The 25,449-nt window shown below is 36.1% G+C and overlaps 1 protein-coding gene and 1 long non-coding RNA gene across 2 annotated transcripts in view; one reads left to right on the top strand and one right to left on the bottom strand.

Annotated features, from left to right (window-relative positions):
- The window catches only part of DYNC2H1 (dynein cytoplasmic 2 heavy chain 1), a 364,114-nt gene that overhangs the window by 273,341 nt on the left and 65,324 nt on the right, over positions 1–25,449 (top strand). The window contains exon 83 of the mRNA XM_029208148.1: positions 7,031–7,147. Coding sequence (XP_029063981.1) covers positions 7,031–7,147 — 117 coding nt within the window. The remainder of the gene's footprint in view (positions 1–7,030; positions 7,148–25,449) is intronic.
- The window catches only part of LOC114886953, a 48,168-nt gene continuing 45,014 nt past the window's right edge, over positions 22,296–25,449 (bottom strand). The window contains exons 3-4 of the long non-coding RNA XR_003791463.1: positions 23,398–23,479; positions 22,296–22,440 (exon numbers count right to left, since the gene is read on the bottom strand). This is a non-coding gene — a long non-coding RNA (uncharacterized LOC114886953). The remainder of the gene's footprint in view (positions 22,441–23,397; positions 23,480–25,449) is intronic.

The following is a 25,449-nucleotide window of genomic DNA, read 5'->3' as shown; positions in this document are numbered from 1 at the left end:
CAACATAAATTACAGTTTGGCCTTGCATGTGACTGGCATAAATATTTTTATCGAAGACACAGGAGACATCAAGAAAGGGTTTTCCCCCCTTTATCTTGCATATATTAACATTAGAAAGATAAACCTCTGGATATTCTCTTGTATCTCACTTCAACAGGTTAGTGTACTGTTTCGTTTTTACAGTATGTGGGAAGATTTAATGTAGCTTGTTACATCTTGATATGTTTGGTAACAAAGTAAAACATATTATACCTGGCCAAGCACCCAGAAGGAACATGCACATGTTAGCGGGTGGGTGAAGAGAGAATATGGACTAAGTAAACTTTTACCAGCTCCCAAATAGCTATTGAAAAAGGAAATAATACTTGAGTTGAAGTTAAAAAAATATATATTGTTTAATGAATTTGTATATTTCAAATACAAATAGAAAAATGTATAGTGAATAAATATAATATGTTATATGAAAAGTATTATAAATTCTCTTTCTGTAAATTGTTATATGAGAAAAAGGTGATTTAGCTTTTTTCCTTTCCAATCCATATACATTTAATTGCCTTTTATTGTGTGTTGGGATAATTAGATCTTTGTGTGCAGTGTTGAGTTAGTGTGGTGATAGTCTTATCTTGCTCTGATTTTGAAGGGAATATTTTCTAACACTTTATTATTGATTGTAATATTTACTGTGTTTTGTAGATACCATTTATAAGTTTGTATTGGTCTGCTTGGGTTCCCATAATAAAATACCACAGATTGGATGGCTTAATAACACTAATGCATTTTCTCACAGTCTTGAAGGTTGGAAGTCTGAGATCAAAGTGCCAGTATGGTCGGGTTGTGGTGAGGGCTATATTTCTGGCTTGTAAATGACTGTCTTCTCACTATGATCTCATATGGCTTTTTCTCTGTGAGTGTTTGCAGAAAGAGGGGGAGAAGAAAACAGATCTCCCTTGTCTCTTCTTATAAGGACACAAATCCTATCAGATCAGGGCCCCACCCTCATGACCTCATTTAATCTTAATTACTTCCTTAGAAGTCCCATCTCCAAATACAGCCATGCTGGGAGGTTAGAGCTTCAACACAGGATTTGCGGGGTAGGGGTGGTGCGGGGTACACAAACATGCAATCCCTAACACAGGTTAAAGATTTCCACTATTCCCAGTGCTTCAGTTAGTCTTTGTTGCATAGCAAACCATCCCAAAACTTAGTAACTTGAAACAATAATGTTTTATGATTTTCCTATGATTCTGTGGGTTGGTTTCAGCTGGGTTCCCGCATGGGGATGCCTTCATTTGGAGAGTTGGCTGGCAGGTTCAAGATGGTCTTACTCATGTTTGCAGATGGCACTGGCTATTGGCTGGGGTGACTTGGTTTTCAACTACATGGTCTTTCAACTACCAGAGACTAGCATGGTGTTTCAGGATTCCAAGGCCAGAGCAGAAACTGCAAGTTCGCTTAAAGTCTAGGCTTTGAAAATTGCACATCCGTTTTGCCACATTCTATTAGTCAAACAAGTCATAAGATCAACCCAGCTTCCAAGGGGTGGAGAAATAGATTTCTCTTGATATCAGAGGAGTGGAATGTTACTTTGCAAACAGGTATGATTACAGGGAGGCATAATTTATCAAAAGCTGTTATAACAATCTCGCATATCTTTGCTAAATTTCCTTAGGGTAGTTTGTCAAGAATGTATTGGTGAACTTCCTTGACCATATTTTCACCCAGTATTGAAATAATTATATTATTTTTCTCTCTAATCTGCTTATGTGATGAACTGTATTTTCTATTATTGAACCATACATTCAGAGTCATCATGTATGTCTTTTTTGAAAGGTTGTTTGATATTTTATTTATTTGCATCTATGTTCAGGAGTAAGTCTGAGCTTTGAATGTCCCCTTATATTTCATATAATGTTTTTACTAGCCTCTATTGCTTGATTTGAGGAATTTTGCCTCCTTTTCTAGTCTCTGAAATGGTTAGTACTAGATTTGAATTTCTGTTCAAGGAATGTGAGGAGCACTTTTATATTAACTGCTGGTGTCTGAGATTTACTTTGAGATAATGTTTTTAACTTCTCACTTAATTTTTTTTTTATTTATTTATTTTGCGGTACGCGGGCCTCTCACTGTTGTGGCCTCTCCCGTTGCGGAACACAGGCTCCAGACGCGCAGTCTCAGCGGCCACGGCTCACGGGCCCAGCCGCTCCACGGCATGTGGGATCTTCCCAGACCGGGGCACGAACCCGTGTCCCCTGCATCGGCAGGCGGACTCTCAACCACTGCGCCACCAGGGAAGCCCTCACTTAATTTTTTTAAACAACTCTAGCCCAGTTTAGTTTTTCTGTTTCTTCTTGAGACTGTTTTATTAATTTATATATTCCTAGAAATTTCTCAATTGGCCAAATTTACTTTTTATGGTATAAAGCTATTCAAAATAATCTCATATTCTCTTTTAGTCTTTTCTGTAATTATATTCCTTGTAATATTAGAATTTTAAATAAATTTTTGCCTTTTCTTTATCATCTAGCTATAATCATTTAATCTAGTCAGAAGTCTCATAATTTTATTAGTCTTTTAAGACTAACAAAAACTGACTTTTTAAAAAATCTGATCTCGTATCTGTTTTCTATTTTATTAATTTTTTTGCTCTTGTTATTTTCTTCCATCTACATTCTCAACCTTATTATTTGTTAAGTTTGGCTCTGTTTTTAGCATTGCTTCTCTTTGATCATAAGTGTTTTCTGCTATAATTTTCCTCTAAGAATCTCATTCACTGCAGTTCCATAAGTTTTGATATATGATATTTTCAGGATTGCAGTGTGTAGGGTGAATGTTGATGATCACAGTATTTCAAACAGATCACATTATCACCCAGAAGCCAAGACAGCGAGCAGCAAGTGTCCCTAGTCTTTCCCTCTGCCAGGCAGTTTGTTTTCTAATTAGCCTGTTGGGTGTTTTTTGTAGAGTTCAGGGCTTCTCTTTTCTGTCTTTGGAAATGTGAACGTTATGAACTCAATGAGGGACATTTTACAAAGTAACTGACCAGTGTTTTTCAAAAGTGCCAAGGTCATGAAAGAAAAAGAAAGACTGTCACAGTTTTGGATGAGACTGTGATAAATAACAACTAAATATAATATGGTATTCTCCTGAAACAGAAAGAGGACATTTGTGGAAAAATTGGTAAAATTTGAATAAGGTCTGTGGTAGTTTAGTTAATAGTATTGTACTAGCATTAATTTCCTGGTTTTGATAATTATGCTGTGATTATGTAAGATGTTAACTAGGAGTAAAGTATATAATGGGAATTCTCTGTATTATTTTTGCCAGTTTTATATAAATCTAAAAATAGTTCAAAATAAAAAGTAAACAAACCAAGCTGTAGGCCCTTTCAGATAGGCAGATACCCCAGGGCAAATACTGGCTTCAGAACTCACTCAGGTCTCTAGATCAGCTCTGCCTCTTTGGCTCCAGCATTTAAAGCTTTCCCTTAATTTCCCTGGCGCTTCAGTCATAAATTTTAAAAGGTTTTTTTTGTTGATGATGTTGTTATTTATGCATAATTTTTAAATGTACTGTGTTATAAAATTTTCTCCAGATATTTAGTCTGCCATATTCCTTGAGACAAACATGTAATTTACTTTTTTTTTTACTATAAATATCTTAATCAAAATAAATACATGGAGAAAACTATATAACTTTAAGTATACAGCTGGATGAATTATCAGTGTGACACACATGTAATCACCACACAAGTCTAAAACCAAAATGTTTCCAGTATCTCTCCATCTCTACCCTTTTCCATCACATCCCATTTTTAATTTCTACTCACTTTTTCCTCTCCAAAGGAAATAGCTTTCCTGACTTATAACCATGGGTTATTTTTGCTTGTTTTTGAATGATAGTAAATGAGTTATACAGTATGTTTTTGTTTCGGTGTATCTTGCTTCTTTCCTTCAGCTGTATGTTGAGACTCATACATATTTTGCATGAAGCTTTAATTTTCATTGGTGTATAGTATTCCATAGGGTGATTATACCATAATTTATTTATTGATTCTACTGCTGATGGACTTTGGTTTAGTTGTTGTTTTTTTTTTCCCCAATGGGAAGATTAATTTTCTTGTTGCATCAACCTTCTAGACCATTCATCATACAAGTTTTTCTTTTTAATTAATAGACTTTATTTTTAGAGCAGTCCTAGATTTACAGAAAAATAAGCAGAACATACATAGAGTTCCCATATATCCCCTAGCACTCCAGCAGGTTCCCCCTCTTATTAACATCTTGCATTAGTGTGGTACATTGTTACAACAGATGAGTCAGTGTTAATACTGATACATTATTATTAACTAAAGTCCATAGTTTACATTAGGATTCTGATATTGTATACTCTATGAGTTTAGAAAAAATGTGACTTGTATCCATTATGAGAGCATCAAGCAGAATATTTTTACCTCCCTGATAATCCCCTATACATCCCTCCTACCTCTAAAACCCCTGAAAACTACTGATCATTTCACTATTTTCAGTTTTGCCTTTTCCAGAATGTCATAGAGTTGGAATCATAAGTATGTAAACTTGTCAGATTGGTTTCTTTCACTTGGCAATATGGATTTAAGGTGCAGTTCATGGCTTGATAGCTCATTTCTTTTTAGTGCTAAATATTTCATTGTATTTCATAGTTTTTTTTTTAACATCTTTATGGAGTATAATTGCTTTACAGAGTTGTGATAGTTTCTGCTGTGTAACAATGTGAATCAACTATACATACACATATGTCCCCATATCTCCTCCTTCTTGCATCTCCCTCCCACCCTCCCTATCCCACCCCTTTAGGTGAACACAAAACACCAAGCTGATCTCCCTGTGCTATGTGGGAAGCATAAAGTTGTTATTGTTAGATCAGAAATTCTTCTGTGTGCTTTATAACTTCCAAAAGAAAAGGAAAATACAATTGTATATAAGATGTAGTATGCTACAATAAAATCACACCAATTGTTCAGGGGAATCATAGGTATTCCTGAAATGTCTCTCATTGTTCTTTGGAATGTGAACGGTTGGAATAGGGGTGACAGCATATTCTGCAGCTCCCCTCCAACCTCAGAGATGCTGCAAAGCATGGCAGTGGCATAATGCAAGCTGTTCAGTATGCTTAGAACATGGAAGAAGTGATTTTTGTTTTTGTTGGGGAATTTCATCCCCTTTGACACCATTTTAAAGGAATGTCATTAAAAAAAGTATTTTTAATTGGTTTAAAACATGTATAATGGACAGACATTTTATCATCTGTGCTTTGTAAAAAGATGAGTATGTCAGATTTTGTAAAAAGAAAAGATGGTCCGCTGTTACAAGTTATAGCCCTATCCTCATTATAAAATATTTTTATTATGCATTTGAACTCCCTTTTCATCACTCTCTGTTCATTAAAGTTTTTAATATATTATGATAGTGTTATTATGAAAAGCAAGCCTCACATGTTATTTTTCTGGGAAGAAAACAAACTTTTTTGGGTTGTTAAACATTTTCTTTTTAAAATAGTTTTTAACATCATGTGTAAAAAAATTTGAACCTTTTTTCCTTTAGGTATCTCTTTGCATTCTTATTTGTTCTCTGTCATTTTTGACAAATTTAAGACACAAATAAGAGATAGCCAATGTTACCAGAGCAAAATAGCACTTCTCCTGGCTACCAACTAGTGATGTTTTGTGGTCTAGCACAGCTGATAAATTCGGTGCTGTTGTAGGGTTCAGCTAGAGCAAATGAAAATAATTTATCAGAAAAACAAAGAAAATGAAACACTGAATCACCACAATTTTTTCTAGATTAGAGAATCAATCAAAAGCTCTAGAAGTAACTTGAGTTTAACAGCAGGATTCTGTATGTTTAACAATTATGTAGTGCATTTATTTTGAAATATTTATGGCCCTTATTTTATTTGAACTTTAATAATGTAAGAACCCTCAAAATATTAAATACAGCCCTATCTCTTAAAAAGGAAAAACAATTTACATCTCTCAAAAAGTAAAACAAAAAAAGTAGTTGACACACTGAAAATGTTGATGTTTAAAATACTAGCTTAGGAAAACATATTGTCTTGATTTGGGGATTTATTTTGTTTATGTCAGGTAAGCAATGATATAGCACAATTTTAATATTTAGTTGAAATATTTATGAAGAACCATCAGTACATACCTCACTGATTTTTATACATCTCCCCCAATATCTATAATACCATATATAGAATACTCAGTAATATTCTGGATCATTCTTAGCAAATGATTAAGAAGACTGATTGGTATTATTGAAATTGAAGCCATTAAACACTATTTTAGAAAAAAAAACGTGAGTGAATTAATTTTGATGAGAATGATGATAGAGAAGCTGATAAAAATGTTACAAAAATTAAAGCCCTAAATAGGAAAGAAGAATTTACTTTGCCTTATTTTAATTAATTGATCTATACCTCCTTCATTTGAGTCTCATGTCTAGAAAAAACATTGAAATAACTTAAAATTGATATAGAACCTTAAAACTTAGATTTATTGTAATTTTTACCAGCCAATAATTACTTTAAATTGTTTTACTATTTTATAGTTTGCTATGCTATTTACTATCTTTCCACTCATTTCATCTTTTCAAAAAACCTATCTTTAATTTATCAGCATTTTGAAATTATGCAATTTAAATTATTCAAACTGAAAAATATTTTTGATTTCAAAAATGAGCCAATAGAGAGGTTATTAATAATGGATAATTAGAGCTTTCTGGCTAAAGAAGTAGCTTTTCAAATGAAGAGCCATTATAATATGTAACTTTTATAGTGGTTTCTCTCACCATTTAAGTTCTTTTGCCTTTTAACTGCTGAAATAAATCAATAAAATATTAATCCAGTTGAACAGGGAAAATGGGATTAAAACTTGTTTATAATATATATATTCAGTCTTCATAAGTAAATATGGCTATTTTTGTATCTATGTTTTCCCTCTGAACGAAGTTATGTTCATTTATTGCTACTTATTATTTTCTTCATTCAGGTTATTTCACAGTTGAGGATCTTGGGCAGATCAGTAACAGCTGGTAGCAAATTTGATAGAGAAATCTGGTCTAATGAACTTTCTCCTGTCCTCAATCTCTGGAAGAAATTAAACCAGGTTAGTAGTGGAATATTCTTCCTTTGTTTTCCCTTTTTTCTCCCTATCCTTTTTTTCCAGTTTTATCCCCAAATTGTCCATGTTGGTAAATATGTTGGTAAATTTTTGCATGGATCTGCCCTTAATGTATACAGTATCCTGGAAAAAGATGGAGGAAATAAAAGTAATAGAAGATCAGCCCAAGAAGCAGTGTTACCATGTAATTTGTCTTATCCTGGTAATGTACTATGATGTCCTCTATGTCTGATACATATTTTGCTCACTCCTTGTCTTCTCTTGCCTCTTTCTGTAAAGTCAGTGACTGCTGTTAAAGGTGAAATTTTTCAAAGGAATCCAAGTGCTAAGGAAAAGCAATTCATCAACTGGAGTTGACTTGTTTCTATATTGTAAAGTAGTTATAGATTATAGATGGTTGCTTGCTCACTAGGCAAAACCATTACAGTATTATGATTACTATTCTAATTGAATAAGGACTTACTTTCTGGGATTAAAAAAATATAATTTTACAATTCATATGTTTAGTAATACTATAAAAATGCTTATATATCACATAGCCTTCTTCAGTAAGGGAAGTCAAATTAGGCTTATTTAAGAACCTATGAAAAAGGTTAAAACTCTCTAAAAATTCAAAATCGTCAAACCTTATAGTATTGTAATTTCGAGTTATTCTGACTTAGTGTCAACAATTGGTGATTGTCAGGAGTCTGAATAAACAATGATCTCAAGTAACTGGAATTGCCACGTTATTTAGACCATCAGATTGATAAAGCTTTATATAGGTAGCTTGAGGAAAAATTAGAGAATAAAAAGAAATACTACATCCCTTGGCATCCCAAACCCGTGCTCTCCCCTTATGCTGGTCATATAAGTAATCAAATTGTACAGATCCCTTTCTATGAAATCATGGCTTGATTTCCATTCTTCATGTCAATTCATATTGAAGTTGTTATTCTTTACCTTCTTTTTTCTTAAACTAACCTTTGCATATCTTTAAATTAATAACCCAGTTTACACAAATTTATTGAGGAAAGTTGCTGTTAATCTGATTCTTATTTCTCTGTAACTCATTTGGTTTTTTCCTGTAGAATATTTTGTCTCTGATCTTCCTAAATTTCACCATAATAAATACAGGTGTGGATTTTGTTATGTTTTGTTTTGCATCTATTCGTTTGATACTCTGAGACCTTGCAATTCCAAAAGCCAGCCTTCCCAGCTATACCTGTTTCAGTTTGATCCCCACATTAGCTGGGCTGCATGCTATGAAATATCAAGTACTCTGCTGTCTATGGCAGGTGCTTGATACAGCTATTTTTCAGTCCTAAAATGTTGACATAGTGGGCAGTGTTCCATCCAGGGCAATATGAAAAGATAAGTTTGCAACCAGGAACTCTCCTAGCCTGGCTCCAGCCATGGCATCCAGCCCTCAGCTGTAGGTTACCATATTCTCCACTTACAAGTACCCAAACCTTTCTGTCTCCCAGATGTTTCCCATTCTTTTTGTGCCATCTTCTGGGTTCAGTATCCTCTTGTTTTGTCAAAGACAGGATTCAGAAGTGGGAGGTAGTTTGCCATTTTGACCAGAAACAAACATAACTTTTTAAACTTCATTTTAACTTTTATTTGTAAGATAGATATAGATTCATTAAAAGGTTATCATTATATTCATAGTAGTCAAATTAATCTATCAAATATCTTGCACTTCATCCTGTTGTAATGTTTTGTTCTTTATCTCTCCCATTTCCTTCCTGAAGCTATTGCCATAATGTAGACTTCTTTCTCATATGGATTATTGCAGAAAACACCAAATTTGACTCTCCTTATAATATATACTTCCTCCAAGTCATATTTCAGATCATCATCACATTAATTTTCCTAAAGAAAATCATTTTTCACAACATGGCTCCATATCCAACCTGACTTCTAAGCCTCTTCCATAGTAAGGTAGCTCTCAGTGATTCCGTCTGTGAGGACTTTCCAAATGCAATTTCTTTCTTCTGGAATCTCCTAGCTATGCTAAACCAGTAATGGGCAAAGTGCCAGCATCTTTCAGAAGCCTCTCAGCTGTTACTCATTTCCCTCTTCATGTTTCTATAGTACAAACTTATAAATCACATAACCATAAAAGTTATATTTTAAACTAAGCAAGTTAAGATATTGTGCTTAGGAATAAGAATTCTCTTATTTTGGGGTAGCTTTAAAATTTATGCATATAAATATTTCAAATAAAACAAACTAATGCCACATTTCTGTTTTAGAATTTTTCCATAATTATTTTTATCACTTCTGAACTTTTTAAAAAGTTTTTCTTTTGTAAAAAAGGAGTAATAATCTTTTCTCTGCATTCATTTGTTCATTTATTTCATTCATCAAATATCTATTGATGTGTCTGCTATATGCTTGGCACTGTGCTAGATGCTGTGATTTATTAAGAGATGATAACAATACACAAAAATATAGGTATTACAGTGGTCTTTGGGAACCAAAATGAGGGAGTGTTAAATTCTGCTAAGAGGAAGTCAGAGGAGGTTACATTATGAGTAAGAAATTCTTTAGAGGGACTTCCCTGGTGGGCTGGTGGTAAAAACTCCACCTTCCAATGCAGGGGATGCAGGTTCGATCCCTGGTCGGGGAACTAAGATCCCACATGCGGCAGGGAAGCTAAATCCGTGCACCTCAACTAGAGAGCTCGCATGCCACACACTACAGAGCCCACGTACTCTGGAGCTCGCATGCCACAACTAGAGAGAGAAAATCTGCATGCCACAACTAGAGAGACGCCCACATGCCACAAGGAAGAGCCTGCGCGCCACAACAAAAAGATGCCACATGCTGTGATGAAGGTCCCACATGCCACAACGGAGACCCAACTCAGCCAAAAATATAAATAAATAAATAAAATATTTTAAAAACTGCTTTAGATTAAAAAAAGAGGTTACATGATGAGCAAGAAATTCTCTAGTTAAAAAAGAGTGTATGGTATTTCAGAGAGAGAGAAAAGTCTGCCATGTTTGTTATTCTAACCTGACTGGAGTAAAGAATGCTTTGAATAGAATGGCTAGACATAAGAGCAAAAGAATTTAGTAGGACCAGGTTGGAAGGGTTTAATGTCATGAGGAGTGATTATAATTTATCCTGTAGGCAGTGAGGATGCAATGCTAATAAGAAGGTGGGAAGGTGATATGTAAAGATCTGTGTTTTATAAAGGCAAAACTGATGATGGTGTAAGCAGTGGATACTAGAGGCCTGAAAACCAATTTAGAGGAAGTTACAATGTTCTAAGAGCAAAATCGTGGGAACCTTATTGAATATGGTGACAATGTGAATATAAAGTAAGAGAAGAGTCAAAGATATTTCAAAAGTAAAACCAGTCTTCAAAGGATGACTGTATGGATCTAATAAAAAAATAGATGGAACACTATTTGTCAAACATAAACTCTTTATGGATTAAGTCTTTTGTATCTTTATTTCTTTAAAGATTTGTAGATTTTTAAAGTTGAGTATAACAAGCCCTAGTAGTATTGATGACGTTGCCGCATTCAAGATATTTTATTAATTTAACATTTCATGCTTGAAGGTTAAATTGTCAAAATTTTTAGTGACTGTATTAGTGATTATATCTTTTTCAGGGAAATATATATACAAATGTGTAATTATAACTTTTAACATTATTTTGTATTAACTGTTAATTCATATGTTATTATATCATCTTTTAAATAGTTTAGATGCATAATTTAGTAACATCTCGTATTTTGTGACATTTTTCTTGGGATTTCCACTGGAAAACTTAGTACTTTGTAAAACAATAATTTAAAAAGCAAAATGCTGAAAAGTATAACACATGAAAAATCTAATGTCATTTAATATTCTGCACGTATACATTCAAAAGGTCAGTTCATGCTTTAAAATTTTTATTATATACCAGCTCACCAAGCAGTTTTTAATATCTGGTTGATGGTGGTAACAACTGATGAGAATTACTGACATTCTAACCAATTTACATCTCCTTTATATAGCTTGAGAACTTCCATTAATTCCCATATGATAAAAGGTACATGTAAAACTGTCTCTTTTAGGCTGATAGAATTTGTTGAGCAAAAAATAGGTGACAGATTTTTTTCTGAGCAAGAATTGAACTGGTTGACCCAGTAACTAGTTTTATTATTTCTTTCTTCAGGTTCATAAGTAGATTTGTATATCTGTTAAATTACACTTGTAAACTCAGAATACCTTAATTTCAAAAGAATGCATTGAAATAAAATTAAATGAAATTTAAATCTAGAGTGCCAGGATAAACAATTAATAAGATTAGTACTTTCTTATGTTTTTGAACTAAAAATTTAAATATCATTAAAATTGATTAGTTTCATATTATGTTTGAAAAGAATGTGTATTCTACTCTGTTGACTGCTATTCTCAAATTATATTCTTTAGATCAAGTTTTTTAAATGTTTCTTTCACAAATCATAATATATAATATTTTTCTCTATCAATTTTTGAATTATACAAGTTCAGAATGCTACCTCTTCTTGATATATTGAACCACTATCATAGTAATTCTCTTTAACTCTTATAATGTTGCTCCTATTTTTCTGGTATTAATAAATCTGTATCAGCTTTTGTTTAGTTACTATTTGTTAGATATATCCTATTTCATACTTTCAACATTTAAATCAATTTTTATGGGTGTATCTTATAAAGAGCCTATAGCTGGATGTTGTTTGATCTTTAGTTGGAACATTTAGTCTATTTACATTAATCTGGTTTACTATATTATTATATGTTATGTTTTGTATTTTTTCTACTTTTTTTTTACTTCTTTCTTGTCTTTTTTTGGACTATTTTCTCTAATATATTGCTCTTTTAGTTTACAGATTATATATCTTTTCTACTTTTTAGTGGTATCCTAGATATTTTATTGTACATACATAGATAACCCAAGTTAAACAATATATTTGCCTACCTGGCAGATAATTCAAGCTTAAGACGTTATACCCAACTTAAACAATTTTTTAATGATATTTTTATTTTTTTTTAAATTTTTCAACATCTTTATTGGAGTATAATTGCTTTAAGATGGTATGTTAGTTTCTGCTGTATAACAAAGTGAATCAGCTATACATACACAGATATCCCCATATCTCTTCCCTCTTGAATCTCCCTCCCACCTGCCTTATCCCACCCCTCTAGGTGGACACAAAACACTGAGCTGACCTCCCTGTGCTATGTGGCTGCTTCCCACGAGCTATCTGTTTTACATTTGGTAGTGTATATATGTCCATGCCACTCTCTCACTTCGTCCCTGCTTACCCTTCCCCCTCCCCGTGTCCACAAGTCCATTCTCTACATGTATCTTTATTCCTGTCCTGCCCCAGCATTCTTCAGAACCTTTTTTTTTTGGATTCCATATATATGTGTTAGAATATGGGATTTGTTTTTCTCTTTCTGACTTACTTCAATCTGTCCATCCACCTCACTACAAATAACTCAATTTCGTTTCTTTTTTTGGCTGAGTAATATTCCATTGTATATATGTGCCACACGTTTTTTATCCATTCATCTGTCGATGGACACTTAGGTTGCTTCCATGTCCTGGCTATTGTAAATAAAGCTGCAATGAACATTGTGGTACATGACTGTTCTTGAATTATGGTTTTCTCAGGGTATATGCCCAGTAGTGCAATTGCTGGGTCATATAGTAGTTCTCGTTTTAGTTTTTTAAGGAACCTCCATACTGTTCTCCATAGTGGCTGTAACAATTTACATTCCCACCAACAGTGCAAGAGGGTTTCATTTTCTACACACCCTATCCAGCACTTGTTGTTTCTAGATTTTTTGTTGATGGCCATTCTGACTGGTATGAAGTGATACCTCATTGTAGTTTTGATTTGCATTTCTCTAATGATTAGTGATGTTGAGCATCCTTTCATGTGTTTGTTGGCAATCTGTATATCTTCTTTGGAGAAATGTCTATTATGTATGCTGCCCATTTTTGGATTGGGTTGTTTGTTTTTTTCATACTGAGCTGCATGAGCCGCTTGTATATTTTGGAGGTTAATCTTTTGTCAGTTGCGTTGTTTGCAGATGTTTTCTCCCATTCTAATGGTTGTCTTTTCGTCTTGTTTATGTTTTCCTTTGCCGTGCAAATGCTTTTAAGTTTCATTTGGTCCCATTTATTTATTTTTGTTTTTATTTCCATTTCACTAGGAGATGGGTCAAAAAGGACCTTGCTGTGATTTATGTCATAGAGTGTTCTGCTTATCTTTTGCTCTAAGAGTTTTATAGTGTCTGGCTTTACATGTGGGTCTTTAATCCACTTTGAATTTATTTTTGTGTATGGTGTTACGGAGTGTTCTAATTTCATTCTTTTACATGTAGCTGTCCAGTTTTCCCAGCAGCACTTATTGAAAAGGCTGTCTTTTCTCCATTGTATATTCTTGCCTCCCTTAACAAAAATAAGGTGACCGTATGTGTGTGGGTTTATCTCTGGACTTTCTATCCTGTTCCATTGATCTATATTTCTGTTTTTGTGCCAGTACCATGCTGTCTTGATTACTGTAGCTTTGTAGTATAGTCTGAAGTCAGGGAGTCTGATTCCTCCAGCTCCGTTTTTCTTTCTCAAGATTGCTTTGGTTCTTCAGGGTCTCTTGTGTTTCCATACATATTGTGAAATTTTTTGTTCTAGTTCTGTGAAAAATGCCATTGGTAGTTTGATAGGGATTGCAGTGAATCTGTAGATTGCTTTGGGGAGTCTAGTCATTTTCACAATGTTGATTCTTCCAATCCAAGAACATGGTATTTCTCTCCATCTGTTCGTATCATCTTTAATTTCTTTCATCAGTGTCTTACACTTTCCGCATACTGGTCTTATGTCTCCTTAGGTATGTTTATTCCTAGGTATTTCATTCTTTTTGTTGCAGTGGTAAATGGGAGTGTTTCCTTAATTCCCCTTCATATTTTTCAGCATTAGTGTATAGGAATGCAAGAGATTTCTGTGCATTAACTTTGTATCCTGCTACTTAACCAAATTCATTGATTAGCTTTACTAGTTTTCCAGTAGCACCTATAGGATTCTCTATATATAGTATCATGTCATCTACAAACAGTGAGAGTTTTACTTCTTCTTTTCTGATTTGGATTCCTTTTATTTCTTTTTCTTCTCTGATTGCTGTGGCTAAAACTTCCAAACCTATGTTGAGTAATAATGCTGAGAGTGGGTAACTTTATCCTTTCCTGATCTTAGTGGAAGTGGTTTCAGTTTTTCACCATTGAGAACAATGTGTGCTGTGGGTTTGTCATATATGGCCTTTATTATGTTGAGGTAAGTTCCCTCTATGTGTATATCTGGAGGGTTTTTATCATAAATGGGTGTTGAATTTTGTCGAAAGCTTTTTCTGCTTCTATTGAGATGATTATATGGTTTTTATTCTTCAATTTGTTAATATGGTGTATTACATTGATTGATTTGTGTATACTAAAGAATCATTGCATTCCTGGGATAAACTCCACTTGATCATGGTGTATGATCCTTTTAAGGTGCTGCTGGATTCTGTTTGCTTGTATTTTGTTGAGGATTTTTGCATCTACATTCACCAGTGATATTGGCCTGTAGTTTTCTTTTTTTGTGACATCTTTGTCTGGGTTTGGTATCAGGGTAATGGTGACCTCATAGAATGAGTTTGGGAGTGTTCCTCCATCTGCTGTATCTTGGAAGAGTTTGGGAAGGTTAGGTGTTAGCTGTTCTCTAAATGTTTGCTAGAATTTGCCTGTGAAGCCATCTGGTCCTGGGCTTTTGTTTGTTGGAAGATTTGTAATGACAGTTTCAATTTCAGTGCTTGTGATTGGTCTGTTCATATTTTCTGTTTCTTCCTGGTTCAGTCTCAGAAACGTGTGCTTTTCTAAGAATTTGTCCATTTCTTCCAGGTTGTCCAGTTTATTGGCTTATAGTTGCTTGTAGTAATCTCTCATGATCCTTTGTATTTCTGCAGTGTCAGTTGTTACTTCTCCTTTTTCATTTCTAATTCTATTGATTTGAGTCTTCTCCCTTTTTTTCTTGATGAGTCTGGCTAATTGTTTTTCAATTTTGTTTATACTCTCAAAGAACCAGCTTTTAGTTTTATTGATCTTTGGTATGTTTCCTTCATTTCTTTTTCATTTATTTCTGACCTGATCTTTATGATTTCTTTCCTTCTGCTAACTTTGGGTTTTTTTTGTTTTTCTTTCTCTAGTTACTTTAGGTGTAAGGTTAGGTTGTTTATTTGAGGTGTCTCTTGTTTCTTGAGGTAGGATTGTATTGCTATAAACTTCCCTCTTAGAACTGCTTTTAATCCATCCCATATGTTTCAGGTCATTGTGTTCTCATTGTCATTTGTTTCTAGGTATTTTTTGATTTCCTCTTTGATTTCTTCAGTGATCTCTTGGTTATTAAGTAGTGCATTGTTTAGCCTCCATGTGTTGTATTTTTTACACATTTTTCCTGTATTTGATATCTAGTCTCACAGCATTCTGGTCAGAAATGATATTTGATACCATTTCAATTTTCTTAAATTTACCAAAGCTTGATTTGTGACCCATGATATGATCTGTCCTGGAGAATGTTACATGAGCACTTGAGAAGAAAGGGTACTCAGTTGTTTTTGGATAAAATGTCCTGTAAATGTCAATTAAGGCCATCTTGTTTAATGTGTCATTTAAAGCTTGTGTTTCCTTATTTATGTTCATTTTGGATGATCTGTCCATTGGGGAAAGTGGGGAGTTAAAGTCCCCTACTATGGTGTGTTCCTGTCCATTTTCCCTTTTATGGCTGTTAGCATTTGCCTTATGTATTGAGGTGCTCCTCTATTGGGTGCATAAATAGTTACAATTTTTATTTCTTCTTCTTTGATTGATCCCTTGATTATTATGTAATGTCCTTTGTATCTTGTAATAGTCTTTATTTTAAAGTCTGTTTTGTTGATGTGAGAACTGCTACTCCAGCTTTCTTTTGATTTCCATTTGCATGGAATATCTTTTTCCATCCCTGCACTTTCAGTCTGTATATGTCCCTAGGTCTGAAGTGAGTCTCTTGTAGACAGCATATATATAGGTGTTTATGTATCAATTCAGCCAGTCTATCTTTTGGTTGCAGCATTTAATCCATTCACATTAGTTATTGATATGTATGTTCCTATTACCATGTTCCTAATTGTTTTGGGTTTGTTATTGTAGGTCTTTTCCTTGTCTTGTGTTTCCTGCCTAGAGAAGTTCCTTTATCATTTGTTGTAAAGCTGGTTTGGTGGTGCTGAATTCTCTTGGCTTTCACTGGTCTGTAAAGGTTTTCATTTCTCCATCGAATCTGAATGAGATCCTTGCTGGGTACAGCAATCTTGGTTGTAGGTTTTTCCCTTTCATCATTTTAATTATGTCTTGCCACTCCCTTCTGGCTTGCAGAGTTTCTGCTGAAAGATCAGCTGTTAACCTTATGGGGATTCCCTCGTATGTTATTTGTTGCTTTTCCCTTGCTGCTTTTAATATATTTTCTTTTTATTTAACTTTTGATAGTTTGATTAATATGTGTCTTGGCATGGTTCTCCTTGGATTTATCCTGTATGGGACTCTCTGCGCTTCCTGGACTTGATTCTGTCCTTTCCATATTAGGGTAGTTTTCAACTATAATCTCTTCAAATATTTTCTCAGTCCCTTTCTTTTTCTCTACTTCTTCTGGGACCCCTATATTTGGAATGTTGGTGCGGTTAATGTTGCCCCAGAGGTCTCTGTGACTGTCCTCCATTGTTTTCATTCTTTTCTCTTTATTCTGTTCTGTGGTAGTTATTTCCACTATTTTATCATCCAGATCACTTGTCTGTTCTTCTGCCTCATTTATTCCTCTATTGAGTCCTTCTAGGGAATTTTTAATTTCATTTATTGTGTTGTTCATCATTGTTTGTTTGCTCTTTATTTCTTCTAGGTCCTCGTGAAACGTTTCTTGTATATTCTCCATTCTGTTTCCCAGATTTTGGATCATCTTTACTATCATTACTCTGAATTCTTTTTCAGGTAGACTGCCTATTTCCTCTTCATTTGTTTGGTCTGGTGGGTTCTTGCCTTGCTCCTTCATCTGCTGTGTGTTTCTCTGTCTTCTCATTTTGCTTAACTTACTGTGTTTGGCGTCTCTTTTTCGCAGGCTGCAGGTTCGTAGTTCCCGTTGTTTTTGGTGTCTGCCTCCAGTGGGTAAGGTTGGTTCAGTGTGTTGTGTAGGTCTTGGTGGAGGGGACTGGTGCCTGTGTTCTAGTGGTTGGGCCTGGATCTTGTGTTTCTGGTGGACAGTGCCACATCTGTTCGTGTGTTTTGGGGTATCTGTGAACTTATTATGATTTTAGCCAACCTCTGTGCTAATGGGTGGGGTTGTGTTCCTGTCTTGGTAGTTGTTTGGCATACGGCATCCAGCACTGTAGCTTGCTGGTCGTTGAGTGGAGCTGGGTCTTAGCGTTGAGATGGAGATCTCTGGGACAGCTTTCGCCATGTTGAGCTGGGAGGTCTCTTGTGGACCAGTGTCCTTCACTTGGGTCTCCCAACTCAGAGGCTCAGGCCTGACACCCAGCCAGAGCACCAAGACCCTCTCAGCCACATGGCTCAGAAGAAAAGTGGGAAAAATAAAAGAAAGAAAGAAAGAAAATATAAAATAAAATAAATAAAGTTATTAAAATTAAAAATATATTATTAAAAATAAAGAAGTAATTTAAAAAAGAAAGAAAGAAGAGAGAGCAGCCAAACAGAAAAAGAAATCCACCAATGATAACAAACACTAAAGTCTATACTAAGAAAAAAAATAAATAACTGACAGAAAGAACCATAGGACAATTGGTAAAAGCAAAGCAATACAGACAAAATCACAGAAGGGAGCATACACATACACCCTCACAGTAAGAGAAAAAGGAAAAAATTATATATGTGTATAAAAAAAAGGAAGAGAGTAACCAAATCAATAAACAAATCTACCAATGATAATAAGCTCTAGATACTAAACTAAGATAAACATAAAACCAGAAACAAATTAGATGCAGAAAGCAAATCCTAAGTCTACAGTTGCTCCCAAAGTCCACTGCCTCAATTTTGGGGTGATTTGTTGTTTATTCAAGTATTCCACAGACACAGGGTACATTAAGTTGATTGTGGGGATTTAATCCAATGCTTCTGAGGCTGCTGGGAGAAATTTCCCTTCCTTTTCTTTGTTTGCACAGCTCCTGGGGTTCAGCTTTGGATTTGGCCCCGCCTCTGCGTGTAGGTTGCCTTGAGGGCGTCTTTTCCCCTCCCAGACAGGATAAGGAGCAGCTGACTAGGGGGCTCTGGCTCACTCAGGCCAGGGGGAGGGAGGGGTGCGGATGCGGGGCGAGCCTGCGGCAGCAGAGGCTGACATGACATTGCACCAGCCTGAGGCATGCCATGTGTTCTCCTGTGGAAGTTGTCCATGGATCACGGGACCCTGGCAGTGGCGGGCTGCACAGACTCCCATGAGGGGAGGTGTGGATAGTGACCTGTGCTTGCACACAGGCTTCTTGGTGGCTACAGCAGCAGCCTTAACATTTCATGCCCATCTCTGGTGCCCGTGCTGACTGGTGCCCATCTCTGGAGCTCATTTAGGTGGTGCTCTGAATCCCCTCTCCTCGCGCACCCCGAAGCAATGCTGTCTTGCCTCTTAGGCAGTTCCAGGCTTTTTCCCAGAATGCCTCCTGGCTAGCTGTGCCACACTAGCCCTCTTCAGGCTGTGTTCACACAGCCAACCCCAGTCCTCTCCCTGGGATCTGACTTTGGAAGCCCGAGCCTCAGCTCCCAGCCCCCACCCACCCTGGCAGGTGAGCAGACAAGCCTCTCGGGCTGGTGAGTGCTGGTCAGCACCAATTCTCAGTGTGCAAATTAGTCTGCTTTGCCCTCCACACCCCTGTTGCTGAGCTCTCCTCCATGCCTCCAAAGCTTCCCCCCCTGCCACCCGCAGTCTCTGCCCACGAAGGGGCTTCCCAGTGTGTGGGAACCTTTCCTCCTTCCCAGCTCCCTCCCAGAGTTGCAGGTGCCGCCCCTATTCTTTTGTCTCTGTTTTTTCTTTTTTCTTTTGCCCTACCCATGTATTTGGGGAGTTTCTTGCCTTTTTGAAGTCTGAGGTCTTCTGCCCTTGTTCAGTAGGCGTTCTGCAGGAGTTGTTCCACATGTAGGTATACTTTTGATGTATTTGTGGGGAGGAAGGTGATCTCCATGTCTTACTCCTCTGCCATCTTGAAGGTCCCCCAACTTTAACTTTATATTCAGTTATTGTTGTATATTTCAATCTTCTTTGTCGTCATTGTTTACAGTCATTGTTTGTTTGGATTTGTCCCACATTTATCACTTTCATTGTCTTTTATTCCTTCCTGTATATCAGGCATTTTCATTTGGTTTCACATCCCTTCTGCCTGGAGTCCAAAAATATTCCTTTAGTGGTAAACTCTTTGAGTTTTTATTTATCTGAGTATGGCTTTAATTTATCTGTTTTAAAATGTATACTTTTTTATACTAATAGTTATTAATAGGCATAGTGAGATATAATTCCACTCTTTTCTGGTTTCTGTTGTTACCAGTTAAGGAGTTAATTTTTGTTCCTTCTTTTTTACTGCTTTTAAAATTATTTTGCCTTGGTTTGCTGCAGTTTTACTCTAATGGGATTCAGTGTGGATTTGTTTTCTTTCTGTCTTTAATTCATTCATTTTTTAAATCTTGCTTAAGAATTAATGGGGTTTTTGAATTTTGGTTGCTGTTGTACATCAGTACAGACAAGGTCTCAGTTATTTAAGTATTAACTCTGCTTTACTATTCTTCTAGAACACTGATTAGATATTATATTAGACCGTTTTTCTCTATTCATCATTTGTTTTAAGTTATTTCTAATACTTCCCATTTCTTTTTTTCTGTGTGATGCATCCTGAATAAATTCTACGGATCCGTCTTCCAGTTCATTCATTTTCTTTTCAGTTAAATTTTTTCTAGTTTTAAAGTTTTATATTTTTTTCATTTTTAAAACTTTTCTTAAATTATTTTCCAAATCTGCTTATTGTTTAAGGTTTTCTATTATCTCTAGAAACATTTAACATAATTGTTTTATGTTCTGTGTATGATTATTTAGTTATCTGAGACCTTTGTGGATTTGATTCTTCTTTACATTTGTCCATGGAAATAATCAATAAACAATCTGTAATAGGAATAGAAAAGAGTTTTATTTGCGCCAGACTGAGGACTATAGCCTAGAGGGCAGTCTCTCAGATAACTGATCAACTGCTCCAGAGAAGCATGGTTTTCAGCACGGTTTTATATCTTGTCAGAACAGAGAACATCAAACAAGTCAGGAATACATTCCTTCAAAGTTTCAAAAGAAGCAGATCAGTACATACACAGTGAGTCTGTGGCCGTGGCACCTCGGAAGGGAGTCTTATCATCGAAGGAGTACTAGCATTGGCATCCCAGGAAGGGAGACATTTAATCTTTATTTTTAATATGGACATTATTTTTAGTCATTGTACCCTTTTCTTTAATAATTACAGCAGATGTACAGTGTATGTTTGATAGGCCACAAGCAGGCTGTTTTAGCTAGTGTAAAATTCAAGTCAAAACATGTGTAAGCCAGAATAACTTCCCTCATATCTTAATATGTAAAAATTTCTTTCATCACATTGTATATGATAACTTGATAGTTATCTTCTTAACTTTTATAGTATTTTGATTTTTCAAAAACCATGAGCTGCTAATTATTCTGGTAATTTTTCCTATAGGAATTATTTGTGTCTAAGAATGAAAATGGATTCTACCATCCAATTTAGATTGTAGGATTAGGTTTGGGTCAAGGTAAGGATCATGCTCCTTTCAAATACTTTGAGATACCACTAGTATTATCTTCTTGAAATTTATTGGAATTTCAAGGTAGTACATACAAACTAACATTAAAGTTCTGATTGTGACAATTTTTTTTTTTTTTTTTTTTTTTTTTGCGGTACGTGGGCCTCTCACTGCTGTGGCCTCTCCTGCTGTGGAGCACAGGCTCCGGACGCGCAGGCCCAACGGCCATGGCTCACGGGCCCAGCCGCTCCGTGGCATGTGGGATCTTCCCGGACCGGGGCACGAACCCGCATCCCCTGCATCGGCAGGCGGACTCTCACCCACTGCGCCACCAGGGAAGCCCTGTGACAATTATTTTTTGACAAGAGATTCCTACACATAAACTCCCCATTCCAGTTATTACCAAATTTTAATATAGGCCATTTTCCTGTAGTCCTTGGGGCACAGGTGATTGGTGGAAGGTAGTTTATTTCTGTTTCACCCTTCTACTGAAGGTGTAGTCATTTGGGGTTTCAGGTTTTTTGGAGGTATCCTTTTTACCTCTTCACCTTGAGCAGATATTAGACATTATCCCTGGTTTCCCAAGCCCATGTATATGAATACAAAAGTTCAGGTTCACCAGCACAAATGAACTTCAGTGGCTTGTTTGCCACTCTCTCACCCCTAGTGTGGAGAAATAAAAATCTTCCTCGATATCTCAGTATTGTCATAAAAAGCCCCAGCCTGTGTGACTCTTCACACACTATGAGAATTAGCTTTGTAACCATTTGTCTAGTTAATTGCTCTGATCAAAAAGGATAATAAAACTTCTGTTATCTCCCTGAGAGGACCATAGATTATAGCTGGAAGTTCCTTTTAAGCCCCAGGGCACTGGAAAGACTAGAGCATTGTCTTCCTAGGTATTTCCATGACAGAAGAATAAAGCCCAAACTTGGAAACATCTCTAGATCATGGGCTCCTGGAGAGATTTTATTTACATACTACAGGGTTGGTTAGAATTCAAGCCCATTACATTTCCTAGAGCATCCTCTTTGGAGGGGAAGACAACAGCTGCCTTCTTCCTCTTTTTTTTTTTTTTTAACATCTTTATTGGAGTATAATTGCTTCACAATGGTGTGTTAGTTTCTGCTTTATAACAAAGAGAATCAGCTATACATATACTTATATCCACATATCCCCTCCCTCTTGCGTCTCCCTCCCCACCTCCCTATCCCACCCCTCTTGGTGGTCACAAATCACCAAATTCATCTCCCTGTGCTATTCGGCTGCTTCCCACTAGCTATCCATTTTACGTTTGGTAGTGTATATATGTCCACGCCACTCTCTCACTTTGTCCCAGCTTACCCTTCCCCCCACCCTAACCACTTCTCCCATCCCTTGCATACCTTGCCCAGGGAATATCTGGCTACTTACATAGGATAATTGATCTGGCTGTCATCTGGTCATCTCAAAGGTAAGACCTGGAGCAAAGGAGTAGGAGCAACACATTATTTACTGTGAGGTAATAAATAATCTGTCTCTAATCCAGAATACTTCATGTTAACATTCAGGATGAAATTAATAAAGATGCAGACTGAAAATCCAACACTCAGTTGTTTCAATAATTATTTCTTACTTTCTTCTCAGATCATAGGTATTTGGGTATATTTAAGAAGTTGCTTTAATATTTTATTCAACATATTCAGTTGTTTTCAGCAGTATCTAGCTCTGCTAAAAACAGAAGCTGAAATTCTGTTTCTTATTTTGAAAAATTGTTAAGTTACACATCTCTCTTAAGTGATTACGCTTTGTAGACTTTCGTATTCTGTTAAGTAATATTATGCAGTGTTGGAATTAAAAAAAAATTCTCAGTGAATATGTGCATTGACTGTTGAAATGCTGACTATTCCTTTTAGTCTTAAAGTTGTGAACCAATTTGCTCACTATACTAGAACAGTTGAGTATTTCTCAAACTTTAGAACAACACATGTGCACACACACACACACAAAAGCATTTTGTGCTTTCTTATTGTCTTTCTAAGAGTTAGCTGAACACACAAGAATGCCAAAAAAGCATTCCATTGTCATGAAAAAATGTATCTCATTTGTTAGGATGGCATGAAAGAAAAGATAAACTATTCATTGTGGGTCCAGTTTGAACAAAATGTCTTCCTATTGTTTCCTCTAAACAGGTATAAATTTTCAAATTCTATGACATTTCTTATCATTCTTCATAATTCACTCTTCTCTCTCCCTTTCTTTATATTGCTGAAACCGTTAAAATATAACAAAATAACTTCATATGGAAATTTATGGTGTGCCGGGCACATAGTCAGTAATACTCTAAAATGTTATTCATTTTCCACTTAAATATCATCATCTGTGTTAGGTCTTTTAAATTGAGATTGTGTTTTTACTCTATTATTCTACTAAGTTACCTCTTTTCTTGATAGCTTCACAGAGCAGCAGAATCATTCCTCTAGCCAAGTTATGGAGCAGATAGCCTATTAAAGTTCTTTCCTAGAAATAAATATGGTTTTGTTAATATCCCATTTTTATATTAATCCCTAGTTTTCTTTTAAAAAAATGCCATTTTGTTTTACATATCCAAGATGTATATAAATAATGGCTTTCTATCAGAGACCCAAAAGATACAGACAGATCTAAAGGTCCTCTTAACAGTGATGACTGCCAATGCTGTACCTCTCTCCCTAGGGATAACTACTGGGTTTGGTGTTTATTAATATCACAGTATTATAAATGAAAGCTATGAAATTCTCAAGGCATGTAAAATTAGTAATTTCTGTTTTAAACAAAAGCTCCATTCTATTAGCACTCACTAGCTTCCTCTCGATTTTTCTTTTAGAAAGATGTAGTAGCTTACAATATCAGCTTCAGCGCATCAACTCAAAATAACCACCCCGCCTTCTCTCTTTCAGCCTTGACTTTACTTGCTATACTAGTCACCAGCAATTTTGCCTTTTATTTCAGTTCTTCAACACGTTTTTCTTTTAAAGATTTAATTTTATTTATTTTTGGCTGTGTTGGGTCTTCGTTTCTGCGTGCGGGCTTTCTCTAGTTGTGGCAAGTGGGGGCTACTCTTCGTTGTGGTGAGCGGGCTTCTCCTTGTGGTGGCTTCTCTTGTTGCAGAGCATGGGCTCTAGGTGCATGGGCTTCAGTAGTTGCGGCATGTGGGCTCAGTAGTTGTGGCACATGGGCTTAATTGCTCCGCAGCATGTGGGATCTTCCCCGACCAGGGATTGAACCTGTGTCCCCCGCATTGGCAGGCGGATTCTTATTCACTAAGCCATGGGAGAAGTCCCTTCAGCACTTTTTTTTTTTTCAGAATTTAGTATTATATTTATTTATTTATTTATTTATTTTTAACATCTCCATTGGAGCACAATTGCTCTACAATGGCATGTCAACCGCTGCCCTACAACAAAGTGAATCAGCTATACATACACATACATCCCCACATCTCCCTCTTGCGTCGCCCTCCCTCCCACCCTATCCCACCCCTCTAGGTGGTCACAAAGCACTGAGCTGATCTCCCTGTGCTATGAGGCTGCTTCCCACTAGCTATTTTACATTTGGTAGTATATATAAGTCCATGGCACTCTCTCACTTCGTCCCAGCTTACCCTTCCCCCTCCCCATGTCCTCAAGTCCATTCTCTATGTCTACATCTTTATTCCTGTCCTGCCCCTAGGTTCTTCAGAACCATGTTTTGTTGGTTTCTCTTTTAGATTCCATATATATGTGTTAGCATACGGTATTTGATTTTCCCTTTTTGACTTACTTCACGCATGACAGTCTCTAGCCCATCTACCTCACTACAAATAACTCAATTTTGTTTCTTTTTATGACTGAGTAATATTCCATTGTGTGTATGTGCCACATCTTGTTTATCCATCTGTTGATGGACACTTAGGTTGCTTCCATGTCCTGGCTATTGTAAACAGAGCTGCAACGAACATTCCTTCAACACTTTTTTTTTTTTTTTTTTTGCGGTACGCGGGCCTCTCACTGTTGTTGGCCTCTCCCGTTGCGGAGCACAGGCTCCAGACGTGCAGGCTCAACGGCCATGGCTCACGGGCCCAGCTGCTCCGCGGCATGTGGGATCTTCCCGGACCGGGGCACGAACCCGTGTCCCCTGCATCGGCAGGCGGACTCTCAACCACTGTGCCACCAGGGAAGCCCTTTTCAACACTTTTGATTTGAACAATGTATTGGGTAATTAGCACGCACTTTCCTGGTTGAGCTCTGCTTGCTCAATTAAGTGATATTCCTTTCACTGTAACTGAACTAAATGAAATGAACATTAAAACATGACTGCTTTGGTTTCCTTTGATCTTCCGAATAACTTGGTATGAAAAGAAATAGTTGTTACCTGGTTTAGAAATCTAAGCTCTGTTTGTTCACTAATAACTAGAATTGATAAAGCAACCAGCTCTCCTAGGAAATGGGCTGCCAGAGAAATTCTATCGT

This window comes from Monodon monoceros, unplaced genomic scaffold (genome assembly GCF_005190385.1).
Source record: "Monodon monoceros isolate NGI ecotype Baffin Bay Population unplaced genomic scaffold, NGI_Narwhal_1 Super_Scaffold_7, whole genome shotgun sequence".
In the NCBI taxonomy this organism is placed as follows: Eukaryota; Metazoa; Chordata; class Mammalia; order Artiodactyla; family Monodontidae; genus Monodon; species Monodon monoceros.
Note: the sequence above shows the minus strand (reverse complement) of the source record. Positions and strands in the feature narration are given on the sequence as shown.